General features: G+C 42.3%; 1 protein-coding gene across 2 annotated transcripts in view; it reads right to left on the bottom strand.

The window, feature by feature from the left end:
* mpped2a (metallophosphoesterase domain containing 2a) overlaps nucleotides 1-19,775 on the bottom strand; it is a 62,786-nt gene that overhangs the window by 18,733 nt on the left and 24,278 nt on the right. For both annotated transcript variants that reach the window (XM_070829688.1, XM_070829696.1), the window contains exon 4: nucleotides 14,740-14,965. In XM_070829688.1, coding sequence (XP_070685789.1) covers nucleotides 14,740-14,965 — 226 coding nt within the window. The remainder of the gene's footprint in view (nucleotides 1-14,739; nucleotides 14,966-19,775) is intronic.

The raw sequence follows: 19,775 nt of genomic DNA, 5'->3' as shown, positions 1-19,775 counted from the left end.
AGGGCAGAATACCTTTTTATGTGGTTTGCATATTCATCATTCTTTCTGAATGAATATTCAAACATTTGTTCATCACAAAACAAAAATATGATTGAACCGAATTACCTAATGTACATTTTATATGCAGTGATGGTTCGTGTGTCTTGAGACCCGCACAGAAAAGACAGCTGACGAAAAAAAAAACAACCTTTGGCGAGAATCCAAACCAAACCTTGCGTGAAAACTAAAGAGGAAATGTCTCTAATCTGCTGAGGTAGACTGGGCGCAGTTTAAAATGCATTCAGTGCAACACTGTGATAGAGACACGGCTTACTCTGCTGCTGCGGGTACCATCACATCCATTGTGATTATGTAAAGAGTGAAGCATCTGCAAATCTAAAGACAGCAGCAGTAACGTTGTAGCTCTCACTGAGCATTAACTTAAATCATTCATTGGACTGATGCAGGGAAAAACCCGCTCCGGTAAGCAGCTAACAACACTGAAACTAAACTAAATCCAGGAAGAGTCACATCCGTCAGAATGAACAAACATGACATTTCTAACTCCTCCTCCATTAACTCCATGGACTCCTTTGTTCCATGATCCACCGTTTGGCCAGTTGGCAAGTCACGTCCTACTGGGTGTCTTTCATATCTGATATGATATGATGGTCTGTTTGCTCCTTTATTTATCACACATACCTTACAGTTGTTTATGAAAAACAATGTGAGAAAGTGTCATCCAACATGTTTCGATGAGCATGAACAGAACCAGGAGTCAAACTAGAACTGATGGGTAGAATAAAACTGAAATGATCCCCAGCCCTTCTCTTGGGGTCTTTTCTTTGGGAACTACATGAACTCCCCATCTGTGTGTGTGCTCGTCTGTCATAACACGATTCTGCCGTCTCTGGTGCCCAGTCCGGCCTGAATCTGGGCGTTTGCAGTGGAGGATCAGAGGCTCTGCAGAGTGTCGAGTCGTGTTGCTCTCTAATTAAAGCTGACGCTGCCACTGAAGCCCGCCAGCTCCTGGGTCGAAGGTCACCACGCAACCACTGACACAAGCAGGTAGCCAGCCGCCGTGAAGCAAACTGAAAGGCAAGCTGCTGCCGCCGCCACTGCCGGCCTCCCTTCCTCCACCTCATCAACCTGTCTTCCACCTCCACTTATTTCTGCTTCTCCTGTCCTTCCTCCGCTTCCCTCCCTCCATCTTCCCAAGTTTTCTCCTCTCAAGAAAAAAAAACAAACCTGCCTCCGCATATTTATCCACTCAGTGACATGGGAGAGAAAGAATAGCGACAAAAGAGAATAGAGAGAAAAGGAGGAAAAAGGGAGGGGAGGAAGAGGAAAGGCTTTGGCAGCAGAACATCTATAGGAACCTCGCACTTGAGTCTTTTCAGTGCGATGAAAGAGCAGGGACGCCGCTGTTGACCTTTGCGTGTCCGTTCTTTTAGAGCAAAGTGGAACCGGACCTTGGCTTGTTTTCTTGGAGAGGCGGTGAAGAAAAAAAAAAAAGATCTTCGAGGACGCTGGTGTTGAGGTAGCGTGTACTGTGCTGAAGAAAGCCATTTATCATGCTCACAAAGAAGAAATAAAAAAAAAAAAAGGTCTCAAACACAGTGTAAAAGAGTCCCTTGATGTGTTTGGTCAAGTACGAGTGAACCGCAGCTTGTAAACAGAAGTCAAACAGACTCCGAGGCCTCTTGTTTACAGGTCAGAGCAGCGGCAGCACGTCCAGCCCGGAGGTCACACATCGCAGGCTGCAGAAGAGGCGGGTCGACAGCTTTGTACTACTTGGCTTTCCGAACACGAGGAGCTGCTGCCTGTCAAATGTCAGCGCTCCCTCGTCCTTCCCAAAAACCCTCACGCTTTAGGGCTGCTTCCTGCTTCTCCTCTTCTTTATGTGATACAAACGCACACAAACACACACCGGCAAATCAAGATGTATTGCATCAGACGTGATGCTTATGTTAATTTCAAACCCCCCATCTCCAGCTGAGCTTATGTATCAGAAAACACAACAATTTTTATTATAAAATTATTTATTTTTTTTTTTTTAACATGGTCGTAATTAGTAAAAATGATAAACATGGCTTGTGCATGTCTGTAGGTCATTAGGGTCGATACTGAAAAACAAAACAAGCCACGGTTCTCAATTATTACATATCGTGCAAATACAGGGTTTTTGCACCATAAATTACAGTCATGTTTGAAATTATCTTAAAGTAGACGAGTACTTCACTACTTGCCATCAATACTTTCAGTCAGTACCCAAACAATTGTGCGAGTACAACATTTGCGCCATTTGTCATATTAATCAGAAGTAAATCACATTAATCGGATGAAAAAGAAAAAAACCTCAACTCAGCACAACTGACACAAAGCAAACGGACAAAATGAAAATTCCTGACAAGAAACACGTCAACATCTCACACGTGTTCACGCTGGAAATAAAGTGAGCAGGAAAAGAGATGCATTTGCTTTCAGAGCTACGCGTCTTCGCTGCCACAGATGGATGCATGTTCTTCGTACTTGTGAAGAAAATCAAGATCCAGATACAATGTGGGAACCTTATTAGGTGAAAAGAGCCATTCATGTTGCTGTACGTTTACTTCACAACACTCAGACCAACAGTAAATATTCAGCCCCTAAACATCCTGCTATGTTAAGGGATGTTTTTTCGTGTCCATTTTGCAACCGTTAGTTTTTGCCACACAAGTGAAGGGAAGAGAAGCAGCGCTCCTGTCTGTCTCTTTGTGTCTACATCAAAGGGATGAGGCCGTCAATATGTCAGACAGGGTCGACCAAGCTCTCGCACTCTTTCAAAAACACACAGCCAAGCACGGACATGCAAACCGACAGGAACAATTACCTTCCGGCCGGAGGCCCTGTGTGTACTGTAACCACAGTCTGTCCACACCGTCAGGGACAAACACTGATCTGACCTCAGAGCAGCACTAACAGTCTGCTGCACAACTACTGAGCAGAGACACACACACACACACACACACACACACACACACCGCCGGCTACAACACAGCAGTCCCTCTCCATTATCTCACATTATTACTTTTATTCAACGAACGCTCAATTTTCCGGCTTACATCACACTAAAGGTAGGAAACCTCACAGGAGACTGCGCGGCTGACATAAACAGATTAAAAGACTTCAAAGTATTCATCATCATTTGATAACGCTGAGACAAGCAGAGCAGGAGGTCAAATTACCCACAAAGGCTGCGGCAGAAGACACACTGTGCCCTTCCAATCCGAGATAACAATCGATACAGTCCAAAATCCTGACATCTACAGATGTTTCACAATCAATACCAAACTAAATGACTAATCTTCCTTTTATTGGATCCGCCACAAGTGTCAAGAAAATGTCAAGACAATCCTCAAAGTGCCTTGATTTGCAATGGGGGGAAAAAAAAAAGTGATTGAAAATGAAAAGGAACAAAGCTAAAAAAAAAAGAGCCTGATTTTTCCCTGCTGGAGGATTTCTTTCTCTTCTCTCTTCTCTCTTCTGTGTGATAATCTCACGTCCTGAATATTCTGGACATGATATTAGAATAAAAGACGACTGGAGGTCTTGTTTCTTGAACGACAACACATTGCCTAAACAGAAACATGATTTTGGCTGCCTTTGAAACCAAACCTTGATGTTTCTTTCTCTCTCCCGCAAAAAAGAAAAGAAACCTAAACAACTTGTAAAGAGCGAACACCAGACTGGACGACTTATTAAACTGGATCATCCTCTGTTCTTTTGCAGTAAAGCTCGTGCTGTGGCCTGGATCCGGAGCAGGACTTTGTCTGCGTCAGCCCTTTTACAGGCCCGGCAGTGTTTTTCTGGAGCTGCTGGCCGTCGTGTGGCAGACCTCTGGCTGCCCGGGCGGTGACTGATGCACACGAGGCCACAGAGCAGATCTTTATTAAACGACGGCGAGGACCCATCACTCTCCCTCTGACATATTGGGGGCTCACCTTGGGGTGGGGGTGGGTGGGTGACACACCAGGAGTCAGGGAGACGTGAAGCATTTAGTCCAACTGTATTACCGCACCTCTGTGATGTCGTAGTGCGTTTGTTGATTTCCAGTATGTTGCACTTAAAACTTTTTTTTTTCTGTGCTCCAAATTTGTGTTTCATAACAACCATTTGAGAAACATGCATGTGGGTGTTTGTGCATATGTGCCTGTGTGTGTGTGTGTGTGTGCACAGGGTGAGTCATTTAGCAGAGAACGCCGTGAGCCGTCACACTGCAGAGAGCGAGGGCGCGATGACAAATCCATCACTTAACCCTCTCATTCACTCTGACACACACTGGGGAAACTTTACACACATTCAATCACACTCGCACACATACAAACACAGACATTCATCCTTCTCCCCGGCCCCCTCTCCTCCCTCTCCTCCCTCATCGCCAGCTGCGGGAGGCTCGGTGCAGCCCGAACCTCCCTGCATCTGGAACCTGGCGACCACCTGCAGCTGCACCAGCACCCACGGGTGCACCAAACCGGAGCTAACCACAACAACAGCAGCAGCACGCAGACTTGACACGCAGACAGCAGGAGCGTCCACCACAGTCTGGCCCTGCGAACAGATGATTTCTATTTCATGCTCCATTAACTAAAGGTGTCACATATTAACAACAATACATCATTATCTCATTATTTCTGACACATTACGGTAATTAATTGTAATTAACTGCTGTCGACTGAAATCGTTTCATTCTAAAAAGGTTTTTTGGGAAAACTGTGAAAAGACAGCCAACACTGTAGCTTGACAACCGTCTTTTGTTTGTTTATCTGATCACATTATGAAAGGTCTCCTCAGGCGCAAAGGTAATAAAACTTTCAACATGTAATCCTCCGCAGGGGATAAACAAAAATATTTTCCTCCTCTCACTGTTTGTTTATGTCTGTTTCATGTTGGTCACATTTGGGGCTGCAACTAAAGATAATCTATTAATCAACTGATTGTTTTGTTTATAATTCTATTGTTTGGAGTTTCCCCTGAGCTCTAGTTAATGTATTCAGATTACTAATTTTAACAGATCATCAGCCCAACGCCCAAAACACTCAGTTTACTGTCATATATGACAAAGAAAAGCAGCAGATGCTCATATTTGAGGAGCAGGAACAAAGGAGAGTTCGCCAATGTTTTTACAAATAGTGGGTTATCAGAATAGAAAAATTATCAACAGACAGTGACAGAAAAACGTTCACATGGGACAGATACATCCATATAATATCCAGGTAGCCTCTGCTGCCGACGAGATTTCAATTATTCATCCACAACAATGAACTTTTTAAATGAATAAAACAAATCTCCCTGCAGTGTTCAGGGTTTCTCGTCATTTTTCTTATTTCACAAGTCACAGTTTACTTGTATAACTTGGGTAGCAAATGCATAATTAGGAGAGAGAGAGAAAGAGAGAGAGAAAGAACTCCCCCTTTTCCTTCATTACATGGTTTTGTCCATTATGTGACATTTCAGACGATCACAAACGGACTCTGCAGAGAGAAAGAAAGAAACGAGGGCAGCGCGACCACGAAGCCCTTGACTTTTCGGTGACGGACATTTGTCAGGGCCCATTACCTCATCTGAGGTACTGCTGCCATGTGCTCGCACTCTGGCAGAGGAAATAGTGTGTGTCATTCTGTGTGTGTGTGTGTGTGTGAGAGTGTGTGTGTGTGTGTGGTGGGCAGGCAGCCAACACAAACTGACAGAGGCTGGCGCCAGCGAAGAGGTGACTTAGGGGTGATTAAGCTAAAAGCAGCCGACACAAATGTCAGATCTCAGCGACACAGACAAATGAAAACAACGTCAAGTTAAAAATGCCCGTGTTCACTTTCACTCATGTGCTAGAGCACATTCCAAATATTAGGCTGCGACGGTACATGCATTCCTTCTAGAAATTGTACATGTAGGTCTCTCTGTTTGGTTTTTTTGTGTTATGAAATATAGAACTTTGATAAAAAGGCCCGTGAAGTGATCTCTGAGCACACGTGTGCGTCACAGAGCGACTGCTGCTAATTTAGCAGAGCAGATTTAGCTTAGTAGTTGTGAAAGCAAAGTGCAGGACAGTTCAAGTACACTTAATTTTCTAAACGCTGCACCTTAATGGATATCTGTTTTATTTTATTTATTTTTAAGTAAATTTTACTTAGTTAATAGTTGGTTGCAGCAGTACTTTTTTTTAAGGATAGAGACATAATTTGTTTAATAAAAGCAAAGAAATACTGAACCATGACTTTTGTCTACTGTTCCACCTCTGCTGAATATGCAGGCATTTTGAAAAGTAGTTCATAATGTATCTACATTATTCTTCTCAGATTAGTTGCTTTAATGTTTTGACTGCAACACACAAACATCTATTCAAGGTCATTCAGCACCATAGATGGTTCAAAAGAACCTGTTTTCCTTTGGAACAAACAGTAAGCTAAAGAATTTAGGTAGTCAAGTAAAAACAAACTTAAATGACTTGGTACATATCATAGGCACAAAGTTAATTGGGATTATCTACAGGAGACCTTTTTCTTTCAGCGTGCTGAAGTAGAAAGATCTGTGTTTTCAGGCTCAGTGCTGAGGTCTAATTAGCCATTAACTTTCTTCTCCTTTATTTGCAATGAGACACAATCTCATGACAACATATCCTGGTTCACAGCAGGAAGCTATGGCCAGAATTTGTTGCAGCATCAGAGATCGATATGTTCTTGTAAAACACACAGAAAACCTTTGTGGCATGATGACATTTGCCTGTCTGTGATTTTTATACAAACAGAAACTATGTCTCACGGAAAGGTAAATGTTGATCAATGGAAGTCTTCATATAATATATAATATTTGTTATGTCCAGTCAGAGAAGAAGCCAGTTTCCACAAACTTCGCTTCACACCGTTGAACAGGCTGGAGGTCTCCAATAAACTGTGGTAGGTCCAAAGAAAGTTCATACACAAAGACACAAAGCATTTGTTTGTCTGTGGTTTCAGGTTATTTTTCGTTCAGTCTAATTTGTCCTGTTTGTTGCGTGCTGTTTATAATGAGGACGCGGCTTGTTTTTGTCAGATGGCAGATCAGAGTGTTTATATATCTATAGCAAAGATTTTAATGAACAGTTCATTAAAAGAATATTGCAACCATTCGCTGTCAGTCTAAACAGCACTTTCCCAGATGGAGAGCAAACCTACAAGTGTGTGTGTGTGTGTGTGTGTGTGTGTGTGTGTGTGTGTGTGTGTGTGTGTGTGTGTGTGTGTGTTAGGGGTGGTTCTTATTTTGCAACATCTGGATGATTGTTCAACAAAAGGCGAGACAGACAGACAGACAGACAGAGAGACAGAGAGAGATGGAGGGAGGTAAAAATGTTTCTGCTGTCATACGCTACATGGCCAAAAGTACGTGGACATCCGAACATTACACCCACATGTGAGAGCTGGACTCGTTCCCAAACCACCATGGCATGGTTATAATTGCTATAACAGCCTCCACTCTTCTGGTTTCAGTCTTTCCACCAGATGTTTAAACATGGCTGCAGGGATTTGCTCCCATTCAGACACAAGAGAGCACTAGTGAGGTCCAAGGCTCTGTCAAGTTGAGCTCTTTTTTTGCGGCAAACTGGGAGAACAATTTCTTTACAGGGTCTTCAAGCACTGAAGCACACTATGTTTTAATCATAACTGTGTGCTTTGTCTTGTGTTAAGACAGTATTTAACTGGACCAAAAGTATATGGGCAAGGGTGTCCATACACTTTTGGCCATATTGTGCAGGCAGAGAGGCAGATAAGATGGGGAGAAGAGGGTACGAGGAGTCTTTGCCCTCCTCCTAATGAACGCAACTGAGACTAAACACACTGATATTCAAACATCACCACTGTGTAACACTCCCCCTCTCGCTTCCTCTTTCTCTCTCTCTCTCTCTCACACACACACACACACACACACACACACATGCAGCTGACCTTTACAGTGAAAAATGAATACATGAATAAAACTAAAATCTGCAAATGACAAATCTGCATTTGGCCCTCCAGGTTTCCCCTGAGGTGAGCTTCAGAGAGTCAAATGAGGGCAGTCGGATTTAATCTGCCGCCCCTGGGAGGCACACACACACACACACACACACACACACACAGGCAAGCCATCAGACTGATTTGCTATTGAATAAGCCAACCAGACATTGATTGCCATTTCATTCGTTAACGGGAACTAAAGTAAGTAGTGTGGGGAAAAAGGAGAGGGAAGAAAATGAGATGGCAGCGAGGAAGAAGGTAGAAGGCAGGGAGAGGGGAAAAAAAAGAAGGAGGACGACACCGTGACATAACGAAAAAGGAGATGAAAAGATGAAGATGAAAGGATGAAGAATGAGGAGAGGAAAGGGTATTACGTCAACACGATAAGAGAGAAGTGGGGACGAGGAAAGATGAGGAAGAGCAGGAGGAGAAGAAAAGGAGAGGAGGCGAGAGGGGATGTGGCTTCCCAGTGGACTAGAGGAGGGCTGAGCAGGAGGAGGAAGCAGAGGGAGCAGCAACAGTTTGACCTTCGACCCGGGACTTAAGTTGTGGTCAAGTCCAGAATCACAAAACAGGTTCATCCCCACAGAGAGAGACAGACAAAGGAGGGGGGCTGTCTGTCTGTCTGTCTGTCTCTCAGCCTCTGTTCTCCTCTGGTCTGAATCAGTCAGCAGAGCTTATCACAATTGGCAAAAGCAGCAGGATTCCTCTCATATCTGACCAGCCGGCCGACACTCTCTCTATAAATTAGGATTCTTACAAGCTCTTAAGAATAAAATTCAAGCGTTTATCAAGCACCTCGAAGGAACTTCAACCAAAACTTTCCAGACTTTTGAAGCCTTAATCATAACAAAATGTGAAAGATGAATTTTACAGAATTCCTTTATACATGCAGCAATCAATGTATATTTCCACTTTACATATTTCACCAGCTGCTCGTGTTAACTTTGATTTTATCTTTCCATCAGGATTATTTAATGCTTGCTGGTGTCCACAGTAAAGGTTATCTAGCCATGAAAGACGAGTGAGCGCAGCAGAAAAACGCCTCCTTTCCATTACGGCAGTCAGTCAGTCCATCTCCGGTCCGCTCTGCGTCTGCTGTGAGACGCCAGGAGACAACAAACAACATACGACGACAGGATCCTTTGGTTTTCGCAATTGATTGTGCACGAGGCACACCAGCTTGTGCTGAAAATCAAGCATTTTTCATGGAGTACATTCAAATTCAAGCATATTGCTGACCTTGGAAACATTGATTCGACACCCCTGATGTATTGAGGCATATACTTTGTTAAAATTAATCATTTTCCACACTTTCAAGGCTCGGTGCGATCCCTGTATTATTGATGTATGACCCGAGTGTGTGCGCCGCAACTAATGATTATTTTCAGGAGTTCCTTTAATCAATTAGTAGTTTAGTTTATGAAATAATGACCAGTGCCCTTTAAAGATTCCCACAGCTCAACATGAGATGGAAGGAACTGCGCTCATTCACTGACTTATCTTTTTGTCATTAGTGTGTTTTACATGTAAAGATCATTTAAAACAGCAACTAAATCTAATTAACTTAAATAGAATTGCTGTGATCAGTGAGTTCAGCTTAAGTTTCGATAACTGTGACAAGCCTTCTTCACAGCGCTGACCTCTGAGGGTACAGAGAGTCAAAGCGTCCAAAATGGAGGAAGCTATCGACCTCTTAGTTATCTACTGATCGAATTTTTCAAAGAATTACTGAATCATGTAGAATACTGACGATAAAGTAAGTAGCTGAAGGGCTGAAATAATATCAAACTGTTTATTTTGTCTCACTTATCTCCATATACTTAAAGCTCCTTCTACGTTTCCATCCCTCTTTTCTTTAATGAACATTTCATTGTCAGGTTTTATGTTCAGTGTCTTTATACTTTTGCTGTTTTTTACCTTTAACCTATGTCTGCCACTTTATCTTGTACAAAATAGAGCATCTAGTAACTGTGTTGTACAAATAGAGATTATTACTATCATCATTTCTATAGACTCTACAAACCGTATCAAAGAAAGCAAAAAGTCCTCATGTTTCAGAACCTGTGACCTGAAAATATCTGAACTTTTTCCGCGATAAATGACTCAGTCAATGTTTACAGATTAGTTTTCTGTTGTCTGTCTTCGGGGCTAATTTATCAACACTTCACCAAGCAGCGTCTGCCAGACGACAGCAGCAACACTCGACTCACCATTTACAACCAGGCAAAAAAAAAAACAGAAATTCAGACCCTCCACTAAAGCAGTAGATTGAAGATCAAACTCCTGACTGGAGATTAAAAAGAAGATTAATAAACACATGAAATGTGTGTAAAGTTCAGAGACAAAGGACAAAGGAGTTTTACAAAGAGTTAACGATGTGAATAAAATCCCAAACTGTCCAGCTCCAAGAGACTTTCAGCCTCCCTTAAAGAGGTTTGATTGACATGGTGCAGAAACCTGCTCATCTTTCCACAGTGTGTGAGAGTGTGTGTGTGTGTGTGTGTGTGTGTGTGTGTGTATGTGTGTGTGCGTAGGAGTCTGAGAAGAGGAGGTTTTGGTATTCGGTCTGTTAAGCATCTGTCATTAAACAGTGTGTGTTGTGTGTCATTCACGGTACACTGCTTTCACTCCAAGCAGGAGTGAATAGAGTCAGAGCTGAGTTTTACTCAAAATGTGGAGAAGACAGCATCGGGAGCAGTATGAGCTACTAAAAAACTGACATTACTCTACAACATGTTGTCCTTCAGGTCATGCAGAGAAACAAAAATTGTAGAGCTGAGACGATTTATTGACTGACAAAACAATATTAAGCAACAAGCAAAAAACTCCAAGTACTTGCTGATCTTGTCAAATGTGAGGCTTCGCTGCTTTTCTGTATTTTCCATCTTTGTAAATTGAGTTTGAGTTTTGACATTTTGGGCAAACAAATCAGGCAATAAGAAGACATCACCTTGAACCTTACAATAACTAATAATGAGAGTTGTGATCACAAAGGCGATAAAAATCGAAAAAGCAATCGGCAGCTTGACTGACAATAAAAATAATCTTGAGCTGCAGCCTCAGGAAGCTTTAGGATATTTTCTTATAGAAGCACCTCATTTATTCAAGACTATTCATATTTCAGCGGCTGAATTCTGCAGTTGTGAAGTTTCTGAAAGAGAGGAGACTCTGTTATCCAGCGTCTTAATTCAATTCATTTGAAGTGGAAATAGTTCAAATTACAGAATGACAAAAATGAAATTATGTTTCCTTGCAGCTTTTTCAGCTCAACTCTCTCAGAGAAGAGGTTTGCTTTGGGAGAAAATGAACAGAATAACATTTTTGACTAATGCAGCCTCTTGATGGCCGTGTAATGTCTTCCTTTACTGAAACGGTGCCATGATGGTAGAAAAACTGTAATTTATAACCCACTACTGACAGTAACATAATAGAAACTAAGTAATTTAAGGATTTCTCATTCTCATGACCATCCTTAAGTCCTCTGTTTTTAAACTGATATCATCTCTCAACACATTTTATTTCCAGCAGTAAAATCTTCTCCTTTAACACTGAAGCCTTTTTTTTTTTTTTTAAATAACTCATCTTTCAGGTGGTCTAGTGAGATTGATGGCACGATTTCAATGTGGACACATATTTAAGTAACCAAAAACATTATGTGTGTGAGAGATTTATCACCTCTGTCCCTGAAGAGTCGAGTTCAAAACAAGCTTTACTTCCTCATTTTTTGAAGATTACAAAGTCGAAACTATCGGTGTGGGAAGGTGCAGGTTTTTGTTAATGTGTCGTGATGCCGTGGTTTTGTTTGCTTGTGAGTCTTTAAGCCTGATGCAAGGACAGCAGACGTCTACATGTGATGTGTCCAAAACACTTTCAGGAAAAAAGTGGTGTACTCAATGAACTGTTACTCAGTGGTACATCCACAGCTCTCCGCTGTAAATGGCCACATGCTGAACTGACAACCTGCTGCAGATAATTATGAAATGGATTATGTTTGAAAAGCTCTGCAGCAGAATGTCATTTCTATCCATAAGACCTTTAAAACAGACGTATAAATGATGTACTGAGAAAAGAAAATAACGGCGACAGGCAGAAGGGTATAACGTCGCTAATCAGGCAATAACAGCAGATGCTTTCCTTCCGTCTTGTGCAGACCAAATCCTGCGGTGTCATTGTGTATAAAATGCTGTAAAACCTGCTGCTTCGCCACAATTTACAAGATAAAAGTAAGATAAAAGAGTCCCGTTTGCTCTCATGGCAGAAATCTGACTGATTGATCCAGCAACAGAAACAAAAAGAATTTATTATTTTAGGGGATTTCATGAGAAGAGAAGCGCTGTAAAGAGAATATTCAAGTTGTGCTTCCCACTGTGCAGGTGTTAATCTAAGTAGGAACAATCTGCATGTCAAGCTGATGCTGACGGATTGAAAAAGCAGAAATCCTATTTAGTTTTTAGTGAACAGCTTTTTTTAGAACTGAAACCAGCCAAGTTGAAAGGAAGTGAAAGTGAAAAAACAAGGAAAAAAGCCTTTTGATGACATTTTCCAGTTTCAGCTGGACGGGGGTGAAACATAACGAGCAATGAAATGTTCAGAAAGTTTTACATTTTGTGGCATTTGAGGTTAGAAAAAAACAAACAAATGACTGCTGATTGATATTTTCCTGCGCGGACGGTCGCAACCAAAAATACACACATTTCTCAGAAAGGAAAGGAACTTTTTCATAAAACTGACGAACACTCTTGAAGGACAGTTTGCGTGCTAAATATATATAAAGAACATTGTTGTATTTTAGTACAACGTTGACATACCGGCTGTATTTCCACTTTGTTTCATTCAACCAACAACATAACACTTATAATAACACTATAAACAAATAATCCCAACTTGCAGAGTAAAACTGACCATAAAAACAGGAGATACGTTTATGAAACACTTCTGCAGTCCACCTAGACTACCTATACTGATCACTGATCATTATCTGAACACATTTCAGAACTCTTTCCTCCTCTGAGAGCAGATGTGCGGTCAGATGAACAGACCAACAAGCTGCAAACCAAACAGGTTCTTCCATTGTGTTCTTAAAGCAGCAGCAGCAGCAGCAGCAGCGTTTATCAGGTGGTAGTTACACGCTACATTTCCTGAGTGATGCTGTCGCGTCTCGGCCTGCAGCGGCAGACCGCCAAGGACTCGGAGGAGCTCGGCCACCCAGGCGGCAAGCTGGTGAGCTGTTGATGAAGTGAGGGGTCACTGCAGGGCTAAGTGAGACCTCACACTGGACAAGCAGGCCAGACCTCGGGCCACGATGGCATATGGGTGTAAAGGAGGTGAGGAAGCTGAGGAGGGGTGGGGGTGAAGGGCCAGCCAAGCTGTCCACTCCGCCTCTCAGGAGACCCCCAGCTGTCACAACAGACACTTACCAGCCCTCACACTAAACACCCACCAGGGAGAGGGGGGCAGCATCCTTCCTCTCTCAAACAGAAGGATGGAAGAGAGGAAGGATGGAGGGAAAAGAGAGGGTAATGTGTCTTTCCTGCTGCTGTGATGTGTGAGAAATGCTGGGACCTGCCCCCGCCTCCTGTCCTCTGCCACTTCTGAAGCCGGGCTGCAAACCTGCTAATTATAGCCGCCAACGGATGAAGGTGTGACCTAAATAGTTATTTTAAGTCTGGAGCAGACTTGTGAGAACCACTGCGCAGAGAGAGAGAGACAGAGAGAGAGAGAGAGAGAGAGAGAGAGAGAGAGCACGGAGGGAGACACAGCAGGACGGAGGAAGTTCAAGCTTCGACCGTCACACAACAAAACACACAGCTGCAGTGCAGGAGAGCCGAGGTCAGATAGTGTGAGACGACAGCAGTGCTCACTGAACTACAGGGCTGTCTTTCTATTGAGCTATCTAGCAAAGGGCTTGGGCAACGGCAGATAACAGGTCATTACAGACACACTGCTGTGTTGGAGATCACTTAGACATCTAATAATAATGCTGAAATCGCTTAATGGGGAAATAACCCATTCTAAATTTGATCACTGACTTATAATTTTGCTCATTTACTCCAAAATAATATGGCAATTTTAATTTCACTGATACTAGGTGTTGTTTCATTTCTGTCTCCATTACAACATTTTTAATTCTTGGTCAGAATAAGTGCTGTTACCTGAGAGAATACAGTTAAAGTACAGTTAAAGCTGATTAACAAAAGCCGTAGAAGTAGAGCACAGGTTACTATTCCAGCATTTGAAATGTCTTTTATATCCATGAACGCAGGAGTGATCTTAGTTTTCTTCCATGATGACAACAAATACGTTCCCTGCACAAACACGCTCCCATCTGCCTCTCTTTGTCGAACACATGCTGCTTACACCATCCCTTGACCAAACACACCCTCCCCTCCTCGCATTCTCTCCACACCTGAGAGCCTATTGACAGAGTGTCCCGGTAACACGCGTATCACTTAACCCTGTGTCAAAACACAGGTGTAACGTAAGCTCGGGGAGCAGGCGAAGGTCCTGAGCTCATAAAGGAATGTGCGAGCTGGGAATAGCACCCTGCACAGAAGAGAGGCCCCTCACTGAGAGCGTACAGCAGAGTACAGTTACTGCAGGGAGGGGAGCTGGAAGACAGCCAGACACCTTCACCTCGGGGATCCGAAACACAACGAGACAGAAATGTGACTCAGCCGTTATGGAAGACAGAAAGGGATGAGTAGTTTGGGATGGAGGATGGCAGAAAGAAAACGGTTGGTGCTCTTACCATGGCGCCCCGTATATCCGGAATCCCTTTATGGTGACGTCCGAGTCCTGCAGGTACACACAGTTTGTGAGGAGCGACTGGACATTGTCAAAGTCCTCTGGTTTGAGTTTGGACACTGAAGGGAATCGGTAGTAATCCTGCTTGACCAGCTCGGCCATAAAGTCCTTATCAAAGGTCAGCTCGTGATTCCCGGCGATCACCACCTTAAACTCGTACGGGAGGCCACCTAGAAGAGACAGGAGCACCCAGGAAGAGAGCAGTGAGCTGAGGTGTCATATCCACATATGTAGCTACATGTTTAAGGCCTAATTCGTACCACTTTCTTTTCATACTTAGTGTTTGTAATACAAGATTTCCTCATCATAGCTCTGATCTGAAACAATGCAGCTGCTGTACATGTGAATATAATGTATTTCAGGAGATATGTCGTTATCACGATGGCATTTTTGTGCACAAGCTGACTGAAGCGATGCAGACACAGAACTTAACTGAGGATGTTGCAATTACATGATGGGTTTAGCCTCCCAGGATATTCAGTGGAACAAGTTTTGAGCATCACATTTACAAATATTGACAAATTTCCCCCCTAAAGTTTGTTTGTTTTGAAGTCAGTCAGCTGCTGAAACCAGTTAGGCTCCAAAATTCTCCAACCAATTTTGTTACTTGGTAAAAGATGTCTTAAAAAGGTATATGTGTATATATTTTACTGCATGACAGCCAAACAGTAAAGGACATTATTGAAATATGCAGAACATTTTGCTTCTTAAGTTGTCAAATTAAATTAAAACAAATAAAAATGTTGACCCCATCATGCAGCTCTGCTCTCCTTTAAGGCAGAACAGCATTTTATAAAACCACAATGGGCTGCACTGTCCACCTGCTCCGTCTGTTTCTACAGAAACAGCAGGTTGTCCAAATATTGTGTGCACCGAGCGGCATTCACACACACTCCGTAGCTCCCTGTACTCTTAACCTTGAGCACAGATCAGGGCTGGAAAGAAAACTCAGATAAGTAGAGAGGAAAAATACCCTCAATTCAGCCAGTCAGAGAGGTTACAAGCACAGCTGATGGCTCTGCTTGACCTCGGCAGACCACCGTCCATCTTTGCTGACGCCAGGCAGCTGGGAAAAGCATGAACCTGAACTAAATAGAGAAGAACATCTCTTACAATTCTCATCCCCTCATCTTTCAACTTCTGCTGTGCCCTTTTTGCTCTCCTCTGTCGCGGTGATTTGTCCCGGTTCCCCTTCGCCATCAAGAAACTGGCTTACCACTTTTTTCCAGCTGATTGAGCGCTCAGCGAAAGGGTCTGGCCTTCATCAGCCTCTCTCTCTCTCTAAATTTCTCTTTTTCCTCTCGTGGATTCTGTTTTTAGGCTTCCCTTTGGTTTTGTTCCAGTCTTGCGTACTTCCTTTTTTCCCCCCAGTCTTTTTTCCCCTGCTCTGTAGGTTTGGGATACACTAACCCGCAGGCTAATTTACGTTGAAGGATGGGTGCTCGAGGTGCTACAGCACCCGCAAACCAGGTGCTATCGTTTACAGTAGGCAACTAATGACTCTTTTCATTTCTAAAATCATCAGTTCACCCGTCTCAGTAGCCTGCAGTGCAGTCTTCAAATTACTTGTTTTGTCCGACCAACAGTCCAAACTCCCAATGAAATAACAAGAAAAGTAGCAAAGCCTCATAAATGAGAAACTGGAAATGGCACTGGCATCCAACTTAAATGACCCAATAATGGGTTAAAGAGTGACTCAGTGTTCTGCTTCTGAAAGCACATTTCTTAAACTGAGAGCACTGATGTTGGATTGGGCAAAAAATAAATAAAAATGTACCACCGTCTGACCTCTTTAGGTAGAAAGTGTTGTGCTGGTTAGCCACCATTACCTGCATTACTGTGTGTTTGATTAAACAGAGCTTAGAGAAGTTAAAGTTTAGAGGTTTAGACTACATAAATCCTTTGCAACAGCACTTCGGCAGCTATATTTCACCATTTAGGAGGTTCTACTAGATCTCTTAGACACATTCATCGACAAAAACTGGATAAAAGTGAAATCTGTTAAATACACCACACAATTGCTGCAAGGATCCACATCCACCTTCAACATGAAGTTTGACCGACAGGAAGTTATTCAGCTCACCAACACTGGCTGATATCCCTTTTGGTCCATTTGTTCCCCTGCTTTGTAATGTTCTGGCCAGTAATATCATAAGGACATGGTGTGTGCCAAGAAGACAAACTCAATAAAATGTTGAATAAATAATCCAGTAAAACTTGAATAAAAATGCTTTCGACTCACGAGAGTTAGTGAAAGAAAAAGTTTTACAGAGATGAAGTCCAGAATATATAACACATATAAAATATATGTAATATATAATATAACACAACTTAGCTAGAACAGAAACTGAATATAATATGAATTCAGTCTGGATAAGCTAGCTCAATGCAGTTAAATAGAAAAAAAAAATGCAGCACAACTGTATAAAGTGTGTGTGTGTGTGTGTGAAAGAGACTGTGTGTGTTCTCTAATGCTGAAAATGAAAGAATCATGGTTACTCGGTCTACAGGTTTCATTCCCGCTACTCTAAATTAGCTCTTGTCGCATCTCAGGATCATAAATTCCATTCTAACCTTATATGAGAGCATTGTCTCTCCGTCCCTTAGCACTCTAACTGGATCACACATCCATTCTCTCTCTCACACACACACACACACACACCCCAAAGGGAATCATCGTCTCCACCACCACGTAGGGAAGAAGGTGTGGAAAACATAATTACCATCAAACAACTCCAACTCCATTACTCTACTGGGAATTTCTACGGCTTTTTATTGCCAACGTGATACATCTCTGAGAGGGCTGGTGGAGTGATACACCGAGATTTATTTTCTGTGCTTCACCCACAAACAGGGGCTATGAAAGAGAGCAAGAAAATCAAAACGAAACACTGAAGAACAAGAGATGATTGCAGAGAAATGTTTTGTCATATCTCTCTGGGAGGCAGACTTACATTTGTAGGTTTAAGAAGAGAAAAAAAATGATAAAAATATCTAAAAATCACACTTTCAGGGTAAACAGGAGTTATATAAAAATAATCATATTCTATATGACATCCCTTTAATTAGAGTTGAATATCTAAGAAAATTAAGTTGTCACTCCCCCTCATCTCCGCTCTCGTCTCCTCAAATTAATCCTTAAGGAAACATGATCCAAAATCCAAATAAACACGTCTTCCAATTAGTCTAAAAGCTGCGAAAAAATATGCACTAGATTTCTTAAACAAGCCTTTTCTTCTCAATCAATATTTACCCGAAGATAAAAATAAGCACCTGAAATTAACATCCTGTACAAAGTGTCAAACTCAAAAACAATACCTGCAAAGAAAAACTTTTAAAAGCCAAAATTACCGACAAGCGTCTGTGAATCAAATACTGGATTTATTTTACATAAATGTACATTAGCTTTCCTCCCCCCCCACTGTAATCTGACATTGTGTAACATTATTAGGTTATTCCTAATATTTAACGCTGCAGGTCATCAAATGTCTTGTTTTGTCCAACCAACAGTCCAAATGCAGAAGATATTCAGTTTACAATATACACTGAAGACAATATTCAGTGTTGCTGTGTGTGAGAGGAGGGGGTCGTTTAGGTGACTGGATTGAGACATTTCAAATGATTTCCTCTTTAAAACAAACTGAAAATTAATGAACAACTGCAAATGCTTTCTCAAACCATCTCCAGTGATGTAAAACAGGAAGCTTAGAGGTTACTTGAACAAAGTAATCAACCGCTGTGTGTTCACACAACACACATCTGAGCATAGACATGAACACACATGCTTGCTGCAGAGGCCTCTGGGAGAAGCCTAAAGCAGCAGATCAGAGCCGGTGCTCTACCATCGCACAGGCTCGGTCGGGGAAAGCTCGTTCCTCCGCATCGATCTCCAATGATTTCCTTCAACAGGCCAAACAGCAGTCAATAGGCCAGACAAACCGCTGCCTCCTCCAGAGTCTGAGATGAGCAGCGAGGGAGACCCAGAGGGAGGAGAGGCGCTACGGGGACTCAAACACACCACTCAGTTCACAGAAGCTTTAAATCTACAATATCAACCTCATCCAGCCTAAAGTTTAGACTCGAATGTCTTTAGAGACCCATAAAATCACAAAGAAACCCACAAAAAATAACAAAATACCCTGTTATTACTTTCATTAATGCACAGCAGCACGAGGACCTGGACACATTTCAGCCCTGGGCCTTTGTGGCTGCCAGCCTTCTTAAACAGAAATCAGAATCAATCACATCATCAGAAATCAAATATTAGGAGAAATAATAGTAAGAAGGAAGTAACAAGTGATTCTTGGTTTGAACTGTCTACATGCTTAAATGGATTGTGTTGCTGCCACGTGATTGGCTGACTGGATATTTGCATTAGGAAGCAGCTGAACAGGTATAGCTAGTGGAGGACATGCTAAATGAAAAACACAGAATATCTAAGTTACAGCGGTACAGCTGTGTTCCTGCATGTTAGTGTGTCTGAGCAGGCGATCCAGGCCCGTTTCTTATCCAGACAAACATCGAATCTTTTAAGCAACGTGCCTTTAAAAATGCCATTTTTCCGTGCAACCTTCATCACGTTGCCGTCTCAACCTCCTCCGTGTCTGACTCAGTGTCTTCCTTTCTCAGACCCTCTCAGCTTTCATCAACAAGGAACAAAAAACAGAAGAAAAAACACCTTGGAGGGAATATTGAATCTTTCACATGCACTCGCATTTTCTTTATTTAGATCCCATTTAGCATGTAAAGCTCACACCGAGAGCCGTCTGCTCTACAAAAAGCAGAAACAAAAGAAAGTGACTAAAACAACATGTTACTTAAAAGCTTCTCAACTTCACCATCTGAAACAAAACACTGACTTTTACTGATTGAATGTTACTTTGCGTGAAGGCGGCAGGTAGAAGCTACACAAACAACATCTCTAATGGGACTCGACCAATGTGGGTATATGAAGACAAGATAAATCATAAAGATCATCTT

Source organism: Pempheris klunzingeri, chromosome 1 (genome assembly GCF_042242105.1).
Source record: "Pempheris klunzingeri isolate RE-2024b chromosome 1, fPemKlu1.hap1, whole genome shotgun sequence".
NCBI lineage: Eukaryota > Metazoa > Chordata > Actinopteri > Acropomatiformes > Pempheridae > Pempheris > Pempheris klunzingeri.
The sequence above is the reverse complement of the archived record's forward strand: the minus strand, read 5'-3'. Positions and strand labels throughout refer to the sequence as shown.